Source organism: Entelurus aequoreus, linkage group LG03, assembly GCF_033978785.1.
Source record: "Entelurus aequoreus isolate RoL-2023_Sb linkage group LG03, RoL_Eaeq_v1.1, whole genome shotgun sequence".
Classification (NCBI taxonomy): domain Eukaryota; kingdom Metazoa; phylum Chordata; class Actinopteri; order Syngnathiformes; family Syngnathidae; genus Entelurus; species Entelurus aequoreus.
Genome location: NC_084733.1, coordinates 12,497,958 through 12,517,765, shown reverse-complemented (window position 1 = coordinate 12,517,765; position 19,808 = coordinate 12,497,958). Strand labels below are relative to the sequence as shown.

General features: G+C 41.4%; 1 protein-coding gene across 1 annotated transcript in view; it reads left to right on the top strand.

Annotated features, from left to right (window-relative positions):
- Positions 1–4,305: 4,305 nt before the first annotated feature.
- trip11 (thyroid hormone receptor interactor 11) overlaps positions 4,306–19,808 on the top strand; it is a 32,557-nt gene continuing 17,054 nt past the window's right edge. The window contains exons 1-13 of the mRNA XM_062041245.1: positions 4,306–4,905; positions 8,586–8,662; positions 8,752–8,862; positions 10,954–11,262; positions 11,342–11,410; positions 11,472–11,637; positions 12,059–12,367; positions 12,483–12,514; positions 12,573–12,671; positions 12,728–12,931; positions 14,391–17,363; positions 17,423–17,563; positions 17,640–17,833. Of these exons, the coding sequence (XP_061897229.1) occupies positions 4,767–4,905; positions 8,586–8,662; positions 8,752–8,862; positions 10,954–11,262; positions 11,342–11,410; positions 11,472–11,637; positions 12,059–12,367; positions 12,483–12,514; positions 12,573–12,671; positions 12,728–12,931; positions 14,391–17,363; positions 17,423–17,563; positions 17,640–17,833 (4,823 nt within the window). The 5' untranslated portion in view covers positions 4,306–4,766. The remainder of the gene's footprint in view (positions 4,906–8,585; positions 8,663–8,751; positions 8,863–10,953; positions 11,263–11,341; positions 11,411–11,471; positions 11,638–12,058; positions 12,368–12,482; positions 12,515–12,572; positions 12,672–12,727; positions 12,932–14,390; positions 17,364–17,422; positions 17,564–17,639; positions 17,834–19,808) is intronic.

Here is a 19,808-nt window from a genome sequence, read left to right as displayed (position 1 = left end):
AAGCTTTTCATTTTATCAACTAACTGGAGTAATTGGGAAAAGATGGAAACAAATAATTAATTATGGAACTACTAAATTATTAGTTTGTAAACCTCTAATAAGAAATTCTAGTTGGCAAAAAGGAACTAAAATAAATAGAACAATATATAATTTTTATTTAATAAAGAAATCTTTGAAGGCTGCCTCATACAACACAAAGGGAAAATGGGAGGACTTTTTTGACTGCCCGTTGCCATGGGATGCCATATTCAAACTAATCTATAAAACCACTATCGATGTGCAAAATTGTTATTTTCAAATTAAAATTATTTATAACTTCTTACCCACAGGGAAAATGTTAAAATTATGGAATATGACAGAGTCAGATGATTGCCGATTTTGTTGTCAGGAGCCTGAATCCACCCTGCATTTGTTTTGGTATTGTCATATTGTGTCTTTGTTTTGGGTGAAAGTTGAAAAAATGTGTTTAAGGATTGGTTTGTTAATGAAGCTTAATGTGGTTTCTGTTATTTTAGGAGAGTTCATTGACAATCATGATTTAGTCAATTTAATTATAGTACTCGGTAAAATGTTTATTTTTAAGGCCAAAAACAGATTTTCACTTAGTATTACTTTCTTTAAAACATTTATTCAGTATTTTCTAACTTTAGAAAGTTACATGGTTGAAAACGATAATGATGCCAAAAAACATTAAAAAAAAGATGAGAAGTCCTCAAAGGCTTATTTTGAAAGTATAATTATGTTTATAGATTATATGATATCTGTTGTTGTGTTCCCTAATTTGAGTGACCTGGACATAATCTGGACTGTACATAAATGCTTATTTTGAAAATGTAATTTTGTTTATAAATTATATGCAATCTGTTGTGTTCCCTAATTTTTTTCTGTGTACATGAATGAAGGTGTGTGTTGCTGAGTCCGACTTGGACATTATCTGGACTGGGCCTGGTTTAAAAAACCCTTTAAACAAATCTAATTTAATTGACAACCTGGTCTGTTGAAGATAAGGCCCTTTTTTTAAAAATAAGATAAATTAATAAAAAACATTTTCTTGGATAAAAAAGAAAGTAAAACAATATAAAAATAATTACATAAAAAATAGTAATTAATGAAAATGTTAGTGGACCAGCAGCCTATACAATCATGTGTGCTTCAGGGACTGTGTCCCTTGCAGATGTGTTGTCTATGTTGTGGGAACCAGAATATTGGTAGCAGAAAGAAATAACCCCTTTTGTGTGAGTGGGTGTGGATGAGTGTGCATGGGGGAGGTTGATGCACTGATTGAAAGTGTATTTTGTGTTTTTTCTATGTAGATTTAATTTTTAAAAAAAATATATATATATATATTTTTTATTTTTTATTTTTTTTATTTTTTTTTATTTTTTATTTTTTTAGAACAGGCCCGCGGGCGACTCATCTGGTCCTTACGGGCGACCCGGTGCCCGCGGGCACCGCGTTGGTGACCCCTGTCGTAGAGAGTAGGAGTGATTCTTAGACTTAAGAAAGTTGATAAATAGCTTTTATTGTTAAGTTTGAGAGTAGGACTAAATTTCGCAAATTCTCAGGACTTAAGTGTAAAATGGCACTCTAAGACGCTTGATAAGTACGGCCCCTGGTATGGCTTCCATTAGAAGCAAATGTGTTCACTATTATTGAATAGGCAGTTATAGATTGCTTCTAGCAACATGAATACAAGTTCAAGGGCATAAGACTGCCGTGATGGCTGTCAGCCATGGCATGGTCGGACAATTGGGGGCAGGCAGGGGGTTAGAGTTAGCCCTAACTCTCGCCCTATCTTAATAGGTGCATCAATGGGTAGGCAGTAGGGTTGTCCCGATACCAATATTTTAGTACCAGTACTGGTACCAAGATGTATTTCGATACTTTTTGGTACTTTTCTAAATAAAGGGGACCACAATTTATTATTTTAACAAAAAATCTTACATTCAACATATGTTTTTATTGCAATCGAAGAACAATTTTGTCCCTAAATAAAATAGTGAACATACAAGAAAACTTTTCTTTTAGTTGTAAGTAAGCAAACAAAGGCTTCTAATGAGTCTGCTGACGTATGCAGTAACATATTGTGTCATTTTGCATTCTATTATTTTGTCCAAAATTATGAGGGACAAGCTGTAAAAATTGATTATCAATGTACTTGTTCATTTACTGTTAATATCTGCTTATTTTCCGTTTTCACATGTTCTATCTACACTTCTGTTAAAATGTAATAATCACTTATTCTTCTGTTGTTTAATACTTTACATTAGTTTTGCATGATACCACAAATTTAGGTATCAATCCGATACATACTTGCCAACCCTCCCGATTTTCCCGGGAGACTCCCGAATTTCAGTGTCCCTCCCGAAAATCTCCCGGGGCAACCATTCTCCCGAATTTCTCCCGATTTCCACCCGGACAACAATAAAAAGGCACTGCCTTTAGCGTCCTCTACAATCTGTCGTCACGTCCGCTTTTCCTCCATACAAACAGCGTGCCGGCCCAGTCACATAATACCTGTATATGTGGCTTTTACACACACACATAAGTGAATGCAAGTCCTACTTGGTCAACAGCCATACAGGTCACACTGAGGGTGGCCGTATAAACAACTTCAACACTGTTACAAATATGCGCCACACTGTGAACCCACACCAAACAAGAATGACAAACACATTTCGGGAGAACATCCGCACCGTAACACAACATAAACACAACAGAACAAATACCCAGAACCCCTTGCAGCACTAACTCTTCCGGGACGCTACAATATACAACCCCGCTACCACCAAACCCCGCCCCCCCCCAACCTCGCCCACCTCAACCCCCCCACCATCTCCCGAATTCAGAGGTCTCAAGGTTGGCAAGTATGATCCGATACCAAGTCGTTACAGGATCGTAGATTGGTCATATTCAAAGTCCTCATGTGTCCAGGGACATATTTCCTGAGTTTATAAACATAATATGAATTTTAAAAAAAAGGGCGTTTCAGTTTTATAACTTCACCTTTATCTTTAGTTTTTAGGCCAAAATGCGTCCGTTCTCCCTTTTCTGTTTACACACTGTCTGCTTGTAAGTACTCCATGATTGTGCACTGCCGAACATGCTCCTCTGCTCGCACAACCAGCAATGTCATGACGTGACGACGTGCAGTCATGCCCGGGAACCGCTACTTTTCAAACAGAGTATACCGGTAGTACCGTTTTTTATTCATTAGTACCGCGATACTATACCAGTACTGGTATACCTAGTAGGTGGTATTTTTTCACTCTTTTTATTTTATTAAATTTTTTTATTTTTTTATTGAACAACAAACATACATTTATAATGCACACACAAGTCAAGGCACTTTCAACATCAGCGAAGCATGTCAAGGAAAGAAAACAAAAGCAAATACAGATAGGGTTTACATTAGTTACCCTAAACTAACACCCTCCCTTTCACATCCTACATCCCCGGATTGTAAATAATCAAATGTAAATAATCAAATGTAGATACTTATTCTTATGCTTCCTGATATCTCTCTCTATGTCCACTACTTGCTGTACATATCCTACCAAGTCAGCCCTACACTGTTCCAATGTCCATTTCTCTGATGATGCAATTGTTGCTGCTGAAGTGTTGATATCAACCAAACCTATCCCCCCTCCACATCCCACACCCTGGATTGTAAATAATGTAAATAATTCAATGTATATACTCGGATGATTATCTTGTGTGATGACTGTATTATGATGATAGTATATATCTGTATCATGAATCAATTTAAGTGGACCCCGACTTAAACAAGTTGAAAAACGTATTCGGGTGTTACCATTTAGTGGTCAATTGTACGGAATATGTACTGCACTGTGCAATCTACTAATAAAAGTTTCAATCAATCAAAAAAAATCAGTATTAAATAATAATAATAAATGATAATAAAAAATATGAAAAAATAAAAGGCTTAAAGGGCTACATAAATCACTTAAAATGTTCTTAACAAAGATATCCATTTAAGGGCTTTTGTACTCTTAATTGTTCCCATCATTAAATACTTACTCCTACCAAACATTCGGCTGGAAGCGACTGTTTCTTCAAGTGACGTCATAAACCGAGCCAATCGCGATTTTGCTCGCTCATTAAACACGCCCACCTTGTAGCTGTCCGAGGCGATGCCTGTAACACCTGGGTCGCTTTTCACTTTAACTAGCGGTTGCAGGGTTGCGTGAATGACTTAACAGAGACAATTACACGTAAGTCATGATTTAGTTAAAAAAAAAAAAAGTGTTTTTTTTTTTTTTTTTAGATTGGTTTATTAATCGCGCATGTGTAGTTGGTATCCCACAATGCACCGCTATGACGCGCCTGGCTGTGTCCACGTCAAAGCTGACAGCAGCAGATCATGGCTGCAGTTGAGGTGGCATTCTATTGACAGCTGTGTCGTTTAAATAGACCGAGGAAGTGCAAAGAAAAAACAGCCTTTGTTTGCGATGCGTCCTCACTTTGCGGTGATTTTCCACACAAGTCTGCCACTTCCGGTATGAGCCGTTCAGCTAGCTTGTCTGTCGCCTAGCTAGCTTGTTTTGATTTGGATTAGCTTGCTAGATTCCTCAATTAATTGCCTCAAATGGACGTTTCGTTGTCAAGGTGATTAATTGGCGGCTGGTGCCATTTACGGTTTTGTTTTGTTGAATGACCTAGCTACTGTGCTTAAGCGAGGCTAGGCTAAGCTAGGCTACGTCTGTGTTGTTGTTGTGTTTGTTTGGCTTCCATTCTCCTCCGAGATGTCATCGTGGCTTGGTGGGATCGGCTCTGGCCTCGGCCAGTCCCTTGGACAGGTAGGCGGGAGCCTGTCCTCGTTCACTGGGCAGATATCGAACTTCACCAAAGACATGTTACTGGAGGGAGTGGAAGAAGTAGGAGGTAAGTTTGCTTCCCATCCATCCGGGTCATCGCATCATCATTATGTGACCAGTAGATGGCAGTCACATATAAGAGATACGTACGTGTAGACTGCAATATGACTCAAGTAAACAATACCAACATTTTATATGTTCCATTGAAAATATAGAACATTACACACTTTTTTTGATTGATAGTGATGGGTTGATGAGGCGCCATTTCTAATATAAAGTAGTGTAAATTTCTTTTATCTGTCAGTAACCTCGCCATGAAAGCGATAAAACATACCGGTGTAGTGAGTTTACTTTATTCACCCAAGTAACTTTAGTTATTAGAGAGTTCCGGTCAGACTTTTTTTTTGTCAGACTGTGAGTCTGACAAAAAATGATTGAGAAGCATTGTGCTGTAGGTATGTGTGTACAATTTTAAAAAGAAGGTTTACATTAAACCATTATTCAAAGTTTATTCATACAGCCCTTAATCACAAGTGTCTCAAAGGGCTGCACGAGCCACAACGACATCCTCATCTCCGATCCCACATCAGGACAAGAAAAAACTCAACCCAATGGGATACAATGAGAAACCTTGAAGGGGACCGCAGATGTGGGGACCCCCTCCCCCAAATTATTATTATTATTATTATTAATATTATTAGTATTATCAGACAGGTCTTGTAAGGAGGATTCCAATGATATAAGAATAATTTTCCTGTAATAAATATTAATATATGGATTTTTAAAACCAGTGAAAATGCACCGATTTCTTGTCAATACTTTAGGTGTGACCTTTTTATTTAAAAATGTTAACTTTCTTAGAATTTACCCCATCTAAAAAGGTTGGTATCATTGGAAAGTTTGCTAAACGAAGAAACCGAAAAAAGAGGTTTCACAGTTACGGTGTATTTTTAATTGATAAAGTTCATGAAATTAGCGTCGGAAGTGACGGAAAATTTGAGTAAACGTGACTGGTCGGATTCGACTGGTCCAAAAACACAATGTGCCAATCGATGATTTTGAAAGATATTTGGCAGATTCACAGATACATTTGTAACTTATAAGAAAAGTTCCAATGAAAATTTTACTCACTGTAGATTTTTTTGCCGAGGAGATTTTTCAAGTGTAAAGTTGGCAAACATTTTTTAGAGATTAGTGGTGTTCTTGTACTATAGTTCAATTAGAAAATGTCTGTATTTTGGATAAACAAGGCTAGGTGTTCTACGTCATCAGTCCTAGAGTTTTGTGGCGATGAAAACACGCAAATGCAGTTCAACTCTTAAAACAGCGGCCCAGTTGCTACGCAGACTGAAAAAGGGAAGTGCTATGAATACTTTCCAAATGCACTGTATCTACATGCGAGGTTAGCAGATAGGTTGAAGACAAAAGTAAATGATCAAACTTGAAACTGACTGATTGATAGTTGGCTGAGCCTCGTTTTAAGGCATGTTGGGAAGCCTGTTTTTTTTTCCAAAGCTGCTCTACATGCAGTGGTTTGCATATACAGAGGGCAGGCACAGTACGTACACGTATTATATGCAAACAAGCATTTACGCTCACATTCACACCTCCGTATACAATACAATTAACTTACCATCCATGTTTTTTGGGTGTGGAGAGCACAAAGTACACCCCCCAAAAAAAACCACGCAAGCAGAGGGAGTGTCAAACCCGGATGTCTTAACATAACCTTTTAGTTGTAAAAGTTCCCACTAAGTTTTAAATACTAAGACTTAAATTACTAAGATCTGAATACCACACGGTAACAAGCGTGTACAATTTAGAAAATGGCGTGTACTATTAATAGTTGGGTTGCGTGTGATCCACTAACACTGCGTGTGCAATTGTGAAGTGGTGCAGACCGCCTTATTTAAATGAGGAGTTTGCGTGTACTATACGAGGTATAACCACGGAAACGCTCATTTACTGCACATTCATGTTATCATGCTCCTACCGGTGGCGTTTTGCTGTTTTCAAACATGCAATAGACATCTACCACTTTTTATGGGCATTTTAGAAGCATGTCGTGCAGTGCATCGACATTGAAACCACTTCTTTTTTCTTTACTGCTGATTGTGTGCTAATTTGGAGAGAAGCTGCACTTCATCTCAAGATGCAAAAAAATGCATACTTAAAGATTTTTTTTATATAAGAAATATTTTAATATATATTCTATGTGAAATAAATGTCATTAAAAAATAATAAATGACAAATCAATTAGGTTTATTTTAATCATCCAGCAACTGTAAGTCATCCAGCAACTATACAATTATAAAATGATGTTGCTGAATTAAGAATGTCTTTATTATTTATTTTAATTTTTTTAAATAATATTTATTTATTCATTTAATAGGGAAATCATAATACAGGTACTGAGAAACCAGGCACTTTTTTTTGTTTTGTTTTTTGTTCCCCCCTCACCCAAAAAAATAAAAATAAAAATAATAATAAAAAATAAATTACAAAAAACAATATAATAAAAGTAAAATAATAACAACCTTCCCACCTCCCGTCCTACATTTCAGTCACAGTGGGTAGCAATATACTGCCTTCTTCTTCACCACAAGCAGATAGAGAATCACACAAACTGACTAAAAGGAAAAAAAGTAACAATAAAAATAAAAATTACAAACATGGAGAAGTGTCACTGAATAAAAAAAAAAAATTAAAAAAAAGTTGAGATAAGTGAAAAGGTTCATTGTCAACAATGAGTGTCACATTCATCCTATATTGTCCTTAATTTAGCTATGTAACTAATCATACAGCCCCAGGTCAAGTCTAATTGTTTTGGTGAACCCCGCAGATTATATTACATTTTCTCTAAATCTAAAAAAAACATGAGGTCCTTAAGCCATAGGGAGGCCTTGGGGACAAACTGTCATTTCCACTCCAGTAAAATCCTTCTACGAGCTATTAATGATGATCCCTAAAAGTCTGCTTAATTTTTTGATAGTTTGGTGGAATTCCAAAAATATTAACAGCAAATATTTATTATTTCTGACCGCCAAAAATGTTGACACACAGGACGGAGGATTCTTGGCCTAAACATCGTCAGCTCGAGCATCTCTTTTGTCACAGCCGTGTGCATCTGTGTCAGATAGCAAGTCCTTCCCACACGTGCTAAATAAAACGCAAAACAGTGCTTGCGAAACGTTGATGAGTGTTGATAAATCACATTGCGCGCCCTAAATAATATTTGCATTTCTACTCCCAGTATTGTGGCCGTGTTTATGATCAGTATATATTTTGCATAATAATGAAGACAGAGACACAAAATGGATTGCATGCCTTATTCTGCTCACTTGACAGAAGCAATCCACACATTTAGTAGATCAGACTTGCGTGTGCCATCAGGTTTGCATGTGTTTTAGTACACGCAAACCTTTAGCAAATCAGGCTCTTATTGTCTTCAAATGTCCTGACTGAACCTAAGAGCAAGCATCGCTCAATACGTGTCACAGCACTGAGAACTTTGACCTCTAGGCTCCAACTCAGAGCTTCAAAAGAAAAGTTGCATGTGAAGGGAAAGCTAATGTGTGTTAAAAAAGCTGTTTTGATCAAATTAAAGGTTGTTAAGATTCCATTGTCTTATCAGTGTCTGCACTAATGTGATTGTTTGTCATTTGAAACCAACACATCTATATTATACTAATGAAGGCATTTATCTCCTCTAACCCCGAATGATTTCTATTCCTGTTGCGAATGCAGATGCCACCACAGAGCTGCAGGTGTCCAATTCCAAGTTGGTTGATGTCGAGGCTGCCTTTGTCTCTCAGAAACTTGAGGTTGGATTTCTTGTTTACTTCTACCAAGTTAAAGAGTGTCTTTTCGCTGGAAACATGTACTGTATGTTTTGTTCTTCTGTTTGTTGCAGTGTGAAAGGTTAAAAAAGATACATGCAGAGCTTGAGGAGAAGCTGGAGGCATCGGAGATCCAAATCAAGCAACAGTCCGCAGAGTACAGGACTCTTCTGCAACAGAAAGACGTACGTGCTTGAATGCATGCATTTTTTATTTTTTATTGATTGCATCTGAGGTCATTAGAGTGATGAAACACCAATACAGTAAAAGACACAAACGTTAGCAACACTAACATAGCTATATGCTGACATTACATTTGAACATCACGCTAGGTTAGCATTGACTCTAAGGAAAAACTAAATGCTCAAATTTACAACTTCCACATCTGTTACTAAGAGATATTTGTCAAAGCTCAATTTTAGGATGTGTAGTGAAGCCTGTGTGTGTGTGTGTGTGTGTGTGTGTGTGTGTGTGTGTGTGTGTGTGTGTGTGTGTGTGTGTGTGTGTGTGTGTGTGTGTGTGTGTGTGTGTGTGTGTGTGTGTGTGTGTGTGTGTGTGTGTGTGTGTGTGTGTGTGTGTGTATATATATATATATATATATATATATATATATATATATATATATATATATATATATATAAGTGATATGTCCATGCAGAAGGAGGTTTTTTCTTCATAAAAAAAGAGCATTTGAGCGCATCTTTCCTTTACAAGTGGAGTAAACAAGTGAGAAAGATCCGTGTTTCCCACAGACAGGCAGCCGACCTGTGGAGTGGGGACATCTTGTGTAATTTGCATAATTGGCTATGATCCATGTGTTTTTTTAAATGCCTTAAAAAAATGTCGAAAATATATTTAAAGACAAATCTGTGTTATTAGTACCAACATAGTTTTCTCCAATGTTGGAATTTTGTTCGGTAGATATCTAAACAGTCCTTTAGATTAGGGGATGGAAAAAATGAAGTTCCTGTAAAACTGAGCCCACAAAGTAAAGTACATTAAAATGTACATACATGTAGGAAGTGTGTTAAATTGACAATACAGTTTGATATAAAGTGGAAAAAGCAATACAACCATACAGGATAAAGGTTGTCTCTTATGCTGGTAGCTTAATGCAAACATACAATGGACGGCCCCATTGGCAGGCTAGCAAAAGTTAGCATTGTATGTATTGGAAATAAGTGAAGATGATAGGTTTGTTGCTCATCAACATATTACTGCTAATATTAATGGATTACATTTATATAGCGGTTTTCTAGACACTCGAAGCGCTTCACAGAGAACTGAGATCACATCATTCACTTCCTCCGCATTCACCTGTTGATGGTGGTAAGCTACAATTGTATCCACAGCTGCCCTGTAGACTGACTGAAGCCTGGCTGCCAATTTGTGCCTACAGCACCTCCTACCACAAAAAAAAACAACCATTCACATTCTTACACCAGTGTGAGCAGCACTGGTATCTTGCCCAAAGACACAACGGTTGTGACTCAGATGGCAGAAGCTAAAATTGAACCTGGAACCCGCAAGTTGCTGGCATGGCTACTCTACCCACTGAGCCACACCGTCTGTTACTTTTGTGTCACGAGCAGTGTTGGGTTAGTTACTGAAAACCAGTAACTAGTTACAGTTACTAGTTACTTTATTTACAATGTTGTCCTGGCTAGCAGTCCCTCCGTTACAATCCAGCCGCTGTTGGAGGTTGAGGTGGAGTGTGTCTCCCTTTACTAGCTTTGTAGAAGCATGTTGCTTTTGTAGGTGTTTCAGCAGATTTTAATTGCTGTTTTGGCCAGTATATAGGGTCTTTGATCCAAAACACTACTTACATTTAACTAAAATGTTATTTTCTTTGTGCTCGACAAAAGAAATGTAATGAGAATATCTTCATGTTAAGAAACCCGACTTCTGCTCCGCCATGATGTCTTATTAGTAAACACAGACACCCCCCCCACCCACACACAGCGCGCCTCTCTCTTCTCCGGCTTGTGACACAAGAAGAATCAGAAGGACGACACTGCAGCTCTACAATAAAACACACTCAGATCTTCTCACTTTCTAGCCTATACTACATAAAAAATAACGTAAAATAACGCAGTAACGCATCATGTAGTAACGGTAACTGAGTTACTGAATATAAAAAATAACGCGTTAGACTACTAGTTACCGCCGAAAATAACGGCGTTACAGTAACACGTTACTTCGTAATGCGTTAGTCCCAACACTGGTCACGAGGGACTTTTTAAGCACCAGACTCTAAGGCGCTCATTGTCTTCCAGGTGGAGATCAGTCACCTGAAGGCTCGGCAAAGTGGTCTCCATGAGGAAGTCCACAATCTTCAGCGGTCTGCCCAGTCTGCGTCATCCAGCCCCGCCATGTTGCCCATCACCACAGGGTCTTCCTCTATCGCTACGTCCTCGTCAGTGTCGTCCTTCTTGTTGGGCCCCTCGGGGTCACACCACCAGGGCTTCCACGGCGACGAAATGGACCTTGGCGACGCCATTTGGTCCCAGCAGGAGATCAACCGGCTGTCCTCAGAGGTCACGCGTCTGGAGATGGACGTGGCGCACTGGAGGCGGATGTCTCAGGTGATGATGATGATGAAGTTGAAATGTGATTATTAGTACGCCATTGAACAGGTATTGTTTTTTTTCATCGCTCTTTAAGGCGTCAACCGCAGCAGGGACGGCTAACTCAGACCAGGGGGAAATTGTGAAACTTCAAAGAACCATCAAGGTGGTTTTTAAATAAAAAAAATATCGATCTCGTACGACACTAAATTGTGTGCCGTCCACAGGAGCTACGAGATGAGATGAGTCGCGAGGTGGACGAGCACCAGCATGAGCTGGCCGCGCTGCAGGACGCCCAGCGCCAGAAGATGTCCGACCTCAGCCGGCGCCACAAAGAGGATCTGGCCGAGTATGAGGAGAGGATAGAAGAGCTGGAGGAGCAGCTGCAGAAGGGTCAGTCGGATCTGTTCACATGTTTTTAATGTTCCATGTTAAACATGTCTACCAGCATGTTGATGTACTGCTTTAAGAGGGAGAACAAGTTACGGCTCTTCCCAGTTGTTATAGCGGTAAAAGAAAAGAAAGTCAATAAAGTGTGCAAGTGATTATTTTGGGATAGAACAACCAGGAAGTGATTTCACTTCTTCTCCCTTTTAAAGCAGTCCATCAACGTTATAGCACGTAGGTGTCAAAGTCAAGGCCCGCGAATGACTCTGTTTAATTCCTTGCTTCTTTGTCTGTTTAATAGATGTCATCAGTGTTTGAATCTGACAAAGAGTGTTGTAATTATGACGATGTACTGTCCTAAAAGTAAAAAATGACGGCTTGGTGGGGATCTTCCCTCTCTTTAAATCATTGCAATGTTCTCCTACAGGCGCTGCTCCTCAAGCCAGCTCCCTATCAGACACCTCCAAAGTGCTTGAGCTGCAGGCCGCCATCGATGCCCTGCAGAAGGCCACAGAGGGGAGGGAGGCGCAGATGTCTGAGATGTCCGCCAGCCTGGAGGAGGCACACAGGAAACAGACCACGTTGGTGTCGGAGAAAAATGACGCCCTGGAGGAGAACGCGCAGCTGTTGGAGAACTACGCCCGTTTGCAGGCCTCCGTCGAGGAGCTCCAGACGCGTGTGCAGGATCAAGAGCGAAAGACACTGCTTAAAGACCAAAGGGACCATGAGATCCAAGGTATGATGAAAAACCTTACAGGTGCTCTGTCTTAAAAAAAGGCTAATTTTTCACAGTGACTACCTCCATAAACCTTCATCTTTATTGACGTTCTTTTTTCTATTTATAAATACAGCTGCAGAAAAGGAAAGTGAGCGACTTCTAGAGGTAAGCTAGTCACAAACATCCCGAATGATCACATTATGACTTTTCCTAAATGATTCAGGCTGAACCAAAGGAGGAAGTTGAGCATGCGGATATCTTAGAACTGAACACTATCATCGGCACACTAAGGCAACAGAAGGCGGACCTTGAGCAAGAAATGGTGCGTATTTTAGGCACGCATGAGGAATTACTGACTTCATCATCTTTCTGTCGTAGGTTAATCTGCAGCAGAAACTGAACGCTGTGGAGGAAGTAATGGGCAGCGAGAAAGAAGGCCCATCTGGGGAATCAGAGACACTTGAAGGCCTGAGGGAGGCCCTGGAGAAGAGAGAAAATACCTTGAAGGCCACAGAGGAGGAACGTGACTCCTTGCTGACTGCGCTGGAGGAACTAGATCGGCAAAACATGGAAGCAACGCAGGTAGGCCTGAGCTCAGCTGCCTTGTGTCACGTCTATTTTTTTTTTGACACTGAATTTATGTCACAACATTTTTTCCATTTGAATTTTTGTGAACTGATTTTTATTTTTTTTTAACTTTAAATTGTACTTTCAATTTTATAACATTTGTGAGCAAAATGTGTGTGTTTTAAAAATTCAGTTTGTTACAATATAGTGTTTTCAAATTCACTGTGTAAAAAAATTCAGTGCAGAAATTTTCGGCGCCTCAAAAGTCTAGGCCCACTGTTAAAGTATTCATAAAAAGAGATCCAAGCACGTAAAGCAGATTACATGGCCTGGCGCATGTAGTGCTACATCACCTGCCTCTTTGGAAGACGCGCGTCACGTGACTGCAAACTGGACACCTCATTGGCTGATTCTGAGACACGATTGCTTCAATCTTGATTTACCGCAAGTGGGTCTTGACTTTCAGTGTTTCCCACACATTCATTTATTTGTGGCGGCCCGCCACGAAAGAATTACGTCCGCCGCAAATAATTTTTTTGTATTTTTGTATTTATTTTTTTGTCCTTTCCAGCTTCTCAGGCAAATCATATAGTTGATGTAGATGCTCATATAGGCTGTTCAGATTTACTTTACAAAAGAGAAGTGTAGGATACTTCTCTTGTTGCCTTATTTGTATTTGACCACTACTGTTTTCTGTTTATTTGTTACTGACTGTGGCAGGACACCTCTGCCTCTGTTTCACTTTATGTTGCTGGTAAATAATATGGTTGTAGTAGTAGGCTAAAGTTAAATGATTTAGTATGCACTAATTAAAGGGGCAGAGCTTTAAGAGACATTTTAGCTTTTATATTTTATAAGATATATTTTTTGTAAGAACCACAATTAATAAATATATTTTGGTGAATAACTTATTGTTAAAATCTGTATATAAATATGTACATAAAGTGTTGTAATTATATTGTAAAATGGATGGATGGATGGATGGACGTTTAAAACAAAACTGTTATTATTAATTAGTAAGTATACATTTTTTGAGCCTTTTTAGAGAAAATCATATCATTGTAGTAAATTATGCAAATTACTCGATGATGTCATGGTGACCACGCCCATAGCTACGCCCATAACCACGCCCCCACCGCCACAGGTATCTTGGTAGTTTATGGGAAACACTGACTTTTGAAGCAACACATTTTTTTTACACTGAATTTTTACACAGTGAATTGGTCTAACACAGCATTTTAACAAACTACATTTTGAAAAACAAATTTTGCTCACAAATTTTTATTCAATGAAATGTTCTGCATAATTTGATGTAAAAAAATTCAGTTCACAAGATTCAGATGCAAAAAATGTATTTGCATTAAGTCAATGTCCAATAAAAGCTTTCGTAATAAAGGCACAAATGAACCTCCTTACACGCCAAAACTCAATTAGAATTTTTTAAATAACACTTTTTGTTTTGGTCGTTCTCCAGCATATGATCTCGGTGAAGGAGCAGCTAAAGGAGGCGGAAGCTGAGCTCTCAAAACTGAACATAGAGCACAACACTACTAAAGACCAGAGGAGGGCGCTGGAGCAGGAACTAGAGAGCCAAAAAGAGAAAATAAGCCAGAGTGCGTTCACTCTTAATGACCTGCACATGAGCAAACAGCAGCTGGAGGCCACAGTCCGTAAACTGGAAGACAAACTGACGCAAACTCAGGAGAAGAGTAAGGAAGCAAGGAGGAACATGGAGGAGCTGAAGAACAATCTCCAGGAGAGGGAGGAGCAGCTGTTTGCGATAAAAGAAGAGCTAAATCGGCTGAAGAAGACGGAAACGCAGCCTAGACAAGCGGAAGATGAACTAGCAAGAAAGGAGGCAGAACTTTCAGGCCTGCGAGGGGAACTAAACGACATAAGGAGCTCTCAGGAGAAACTGATGTCTGAGGAGTACGAGTTGAAGATGGAGAACAGAAAGTTGAAGGATGAACGCCAGCAGATTGTGAGTAAAGCGGATGACTTGAGCCTGCAGTTGAAGGAGAGTCAGGCTGCCGTGAGCAGGACGCTGCGTGAGAAGGACACACGCATCCAAGCCCTCAAGTTGGAGAAGAATCAGCTTGAGGGGGAACTGCAGCGGGCTGAGGACTCGCTCTCTGAACAGTCAAGGCAGTACCAGCAAACCATCGAAGAGTTGACCCGAGTGCGCTCCATGAACGCCTCGGCGTTACAGACAGAGCACGAGCGCGCCGTCAAAATCAACCAGGAGAAGGACCTGGAGATCGCTCAGCTGAAGCGGGATGTGGAGCAGCTGACGTCCGATCATAGAGACACCAACGAGATGCTCGCCATCACAGTTTCCGGGCAAAAGCAGCTGACGGATTTGCTCCAGGAGAAAGACGTGTTCGCGGAGACTCTGAAAGAAAACGCTGCAGAATTGCAGGCGGAGCTGGAGAAGCGCGTCGCATCCTTGAAGAAGGAGGCTGAGATGCTCCGACAGGCGCTAGAGGAAAAGGACAAACAACTGTCGGGAATGAAAGAGGAGAACAGCCACTTGAAAGAAGAGATAGACAGGGTCCGCGATCAGCAGAGCAGACCTCAGGCGCCAGCCGAGCCCAGGACCCTGGACATCATCACCGAGCTGGAGTCCGAGATCAACCAGCTTAAGTCCTCCAGGACCGGCATGGAGGAGGAGGTGCAGGCTCTCAGGCGAAGCCTGGAAGAGAAGCAGGCGTCACTCCTCTGCTCTCAGAACGAGCTGGGACAAGCTATCGCTCGCCACCAGCAGACCACGCTCAACTACGACAGGCTCATCAAGGCCAGAGACGAAGAGCTGGCCCAACTGCAGCAGGCCGTGGACAGTCTCGGCGAAATTCGAGATCCTGGCCTGTCCCCCATGGAGCAAGGAGACGTCATACTGCAAGAGGACAAGACCCAGTCTTTAAATCAGGAGAATGGTAATGAGAAGCACGACCTGTCCAAGGTGGAACTGGAAAGACTGGTGAGGGGCATGAAGGAGAAGGAAACGGAAATCAGCCATCTGAATGAGAAGAACTTGTCTTTGACCAGGCAGCTGGACCAGCTGGTGGTGTCCCGCGAAGAAGTGGGTAAACTGTCCCAGATTATCCTGCAGAAAGATCTGGAGATCCAAGCTCTACATACACGTGTCTCCATGGGGGGCGGTGGGCACAGTCAGGATGTACTCTTCCTCCAGCAGCAGCTGCAGGCCTACGCCGTGGAGAGGGAACAAGTTCTCGCCGTACTCAACGAGAAAACCCGGGAGAACAGCCAGCTACGCTCTGACTACCACCGCCTCGTGGACATCATGGCGGGAAAGGAGGCTGCACTCCTGAAGCTGCAGCAGGAGAACCAGCGGCTTTCCAACATGAGCGATCCTTCAGGAAGCCAAGAGATGTTTAAGGAGACCATCCAGAACCTCTCGCGCATCATCCGGGAGAAGGACATCGAGATTGACGCACTGACCCAGAAGTGTCAAACTTTGGTGACTGTGTTGCAGTCCACAGGGGAAGACTCCGGTTCTGGAGGAGTTAGCAGCAACCAGTTTGAGGAACTGCTGAAGGAGCGTGACACCCTGAAGCAACAGGTGAAGAAGATGGAGGAGTGGAAGCAACAAGTCATCACCACAGTGAAGAACATGCAGCACGAGTCTGCCCAGTTGCAGGAGGAGCTGATCAAACTCCAGGATCAGGTGTCGACTGACAGTGATTCCAGCTCCAAGCTCTCAGTGGACTACACCAGACTGATCCAGAGCTATGAGCACAAGGAACAGCGACTCGGCAGCTTGAGTTTAGAACTAACTCAGGTCCAGCAGGCTCTAAACCAGCTCAGCAGCACTAAGGATCTTGTGCTGGCCCGTCTAGACCTTGTGGCTCCAGCTTCTGAAACCAAAGCTGCTCAGTCCATTGAAGCAGAATCTCCAAGCCTCCAGACCGCCAAACCGCCGGAAGAGCTGGCATTGCTTCAAGCTCAACTGGCCGAGAGGGAGAGCCTGATCCGAACGCTTCAAGAGAACAATCACCGCCTCTCCTGCTCTGCATCCTCTGCCGAGAGTGAGCACAAGAACCATGCCGCTGAGATCCAGCAGGTCCGAGCCAGCCTGGAGGCCCTGCAAAGGTCCGTCAGAGACAAGGACCTGCTCATCAAGACCAAAGGCGACCAGCTGGCTCAGGTCAGCGAGGCGCTCCGCAACCGTGAGAACGACAACGAGGTTCTCAAGCAGGCCGTCACCAACCTGAAAGAGCGCGCCCTCATCCTGGAGATGGACGTGAAGAAACTGAAGGAGGAGAACGAGCTTGTGGTGGCGCGCTCACGCGAGAAGGAGTCCGAGTTCAGGGCTCTGCAGGAGACCAACATGCAAGTGTCGCTGCTGCTGCGGGAACGCGAGTTTGAGCTGAGCGCCGTGAGCGACAAAGCTGCTACTGTGGAGAAGATGTTGAAAGACAAAGAGCAGGTCCGTTCACTGGCACTTCTCTGCTCGAATTACTTGATTCAGCCTTTCTCTTTGTTTAGGGTAAATCAGGGGAGCTCAATCAACTCCTGAACGAAATCAAGTCCATGCAGGAGAAAGCTGTAGCCTTCCAGCAGGAGAGGGATCGGGTGATGATGGCCCTCAAGCAGAAGCAAATGGAGACCACCGCCTTACAGACCGAGGTGTGACTGCTCAAGCAGCACCACCTCTGTTTTAATGCTCGCAGCTTATGTGTGACGTGTCCGTGTCTCCACACAGCTGCAGCACACGAGAGACAAAGAACAGCGCCTCAACATGGAGCTGGAGCGGTTGCGCAATCACCTCCTGGAGGTTGAGGACTCGTACACGAGAGAAGCTGTCACCGCAGAAGACCGGGAGACGGAGCTGCGAAGGCGAGTGGCCATGCTGGATGAGCGACTGGCCACGTCCTCCAGTGCGGTGGAGAACGCAAGGTTAGCATCTGCAACCACAACCAAACTTCCCTACCTTCTTTACTTTGGTTTATTCAACAAATCAAATCAAACTTTATTTATAAAGTGCTTTTCATACATAAAGGAAATGCAACACAAAGTGCTTTACTGACATAAAACAATGCCCCTATGACACACATCCCTCTTAATCACACACACACACACACACACACACACACACACACACACACACACACACACACACACACACACACACACACACACACACACACACACACACACACACACACACACATACTGGTTATGATTTGGAATGGGGACCAAGTTTGTGATCATCACTTGTGGGGACCACCCTTTCTACAGGTTGTAGAGGCATAAAAAAATGAGGTAAAATGGCCACTGCCCAGTTAGCTCATACACGTCTTTAAATCTCTGGATTGATGAAGTAATGTGCTGATCATTCTTACTGGGGACCCTGGGGAAAAAGCGTTAATATGGTTCATGGGGACCAAATTTAAATAATTTTGCATAATTCACACAAATTTGTACGTGACTACTGAGGACGATTTAAAAAAAATAAAAATAAATATATATATAAAATTTTTTTTTTTTTTTAAATAATAATAAAAAGTTCTAATTAATATTAATTAAATATGACATGATCCTCAGAATACAGCACTACAGCTGTCCTCTTATAGGAAGTTTCACCACTTAAATGTTAAAGCAAATCCTGCATCTTCTGTGACATTACTGAAACTTGCTATTTAGCAGTAATGAAGTTGTCTGCAACTCCAACTAACATATATAGAGGGATGGAAAATTCTGAATGTGAATCATACTTTAAGGTAATAATGTTTTATAATCATGCTGAGGTGGCCCGATGAGGGGGCTGCTGTGCAAATGTCTCACACCCAAACTAACCAGTAAACATGTTTTATGGGCCAAAGCTTAAAAATCACTTGGGCATCTTCAAAATGGATCTGACTATCATTTAAAAAGGTTTCCCTTTATGGGACCTGTTTTTTGGTCCCCATACCGTCAGAGGTCCCCTAAAGGTGACTGTGTAAACAGAGCGAGGTCCCCATTAAGTAAGCATTGCCAGAACACACACACACACACACACACACACACACACACACACACACACACACACACACACACACACACACACAACAAACACAAAGATGAATGCATGAGTGAGTACTGAGGAGCCAGGCGAAGAAACACTATCACAGGAGCCGTCTGCACTAGGAGGTCATTAAACCATACTTGCCAACCTTGAGACCTCCGATTCCGGGAGGTGGGGGGTGGGGCGTGGTCGGGGGTGGGGCTTGGGTGTGGTTGGGGGTGGGGGGCGTGGTTGGGGCCGTGGTTAAGAGGGGAGGAGTATATTTACAGCTAGAATTCAGCAACTCGAGTATTTCATATATATATATATATATGATGATTTGATAGGGACGGCGTGGCGAAGTTGGTAGAGTGGCCGTGCCAGCAATCGGAGGGTTCCTGGTTCGATTCCCACCTTCTACCAACCTAGTCACGTCCGTTGTGTCCTTGAGCAAGACACTTCACCCTTGCTCCTGATGGCTGCTGGTTAGCGCCTTGCATGGCAGCTCCCGCCATCAGTGTGTGAATGTGTGTGTGAATGGGTGAATGTGGAAATACTGTCAAAGCGCCTTGAGTACCTTGAAGGTAGAAAAGCGCTATACAAGTATAACCCATTTATCATTTATCATTTATATATATATATATATATATATATATATATATATATATATATATATATATATATATGTATTAATTACTTGACTTTCAGTGAATTCTACCTATATATATATATATATATATATATATATATATATATATATATATATATATATATATATATATATATATATATATATATATATATATATATATATATATTTATTTTATTATACATATAAATAAAAGAAATACTTGAATTTCAGTGTTCCGGAGGCTATCCAGTAGATGG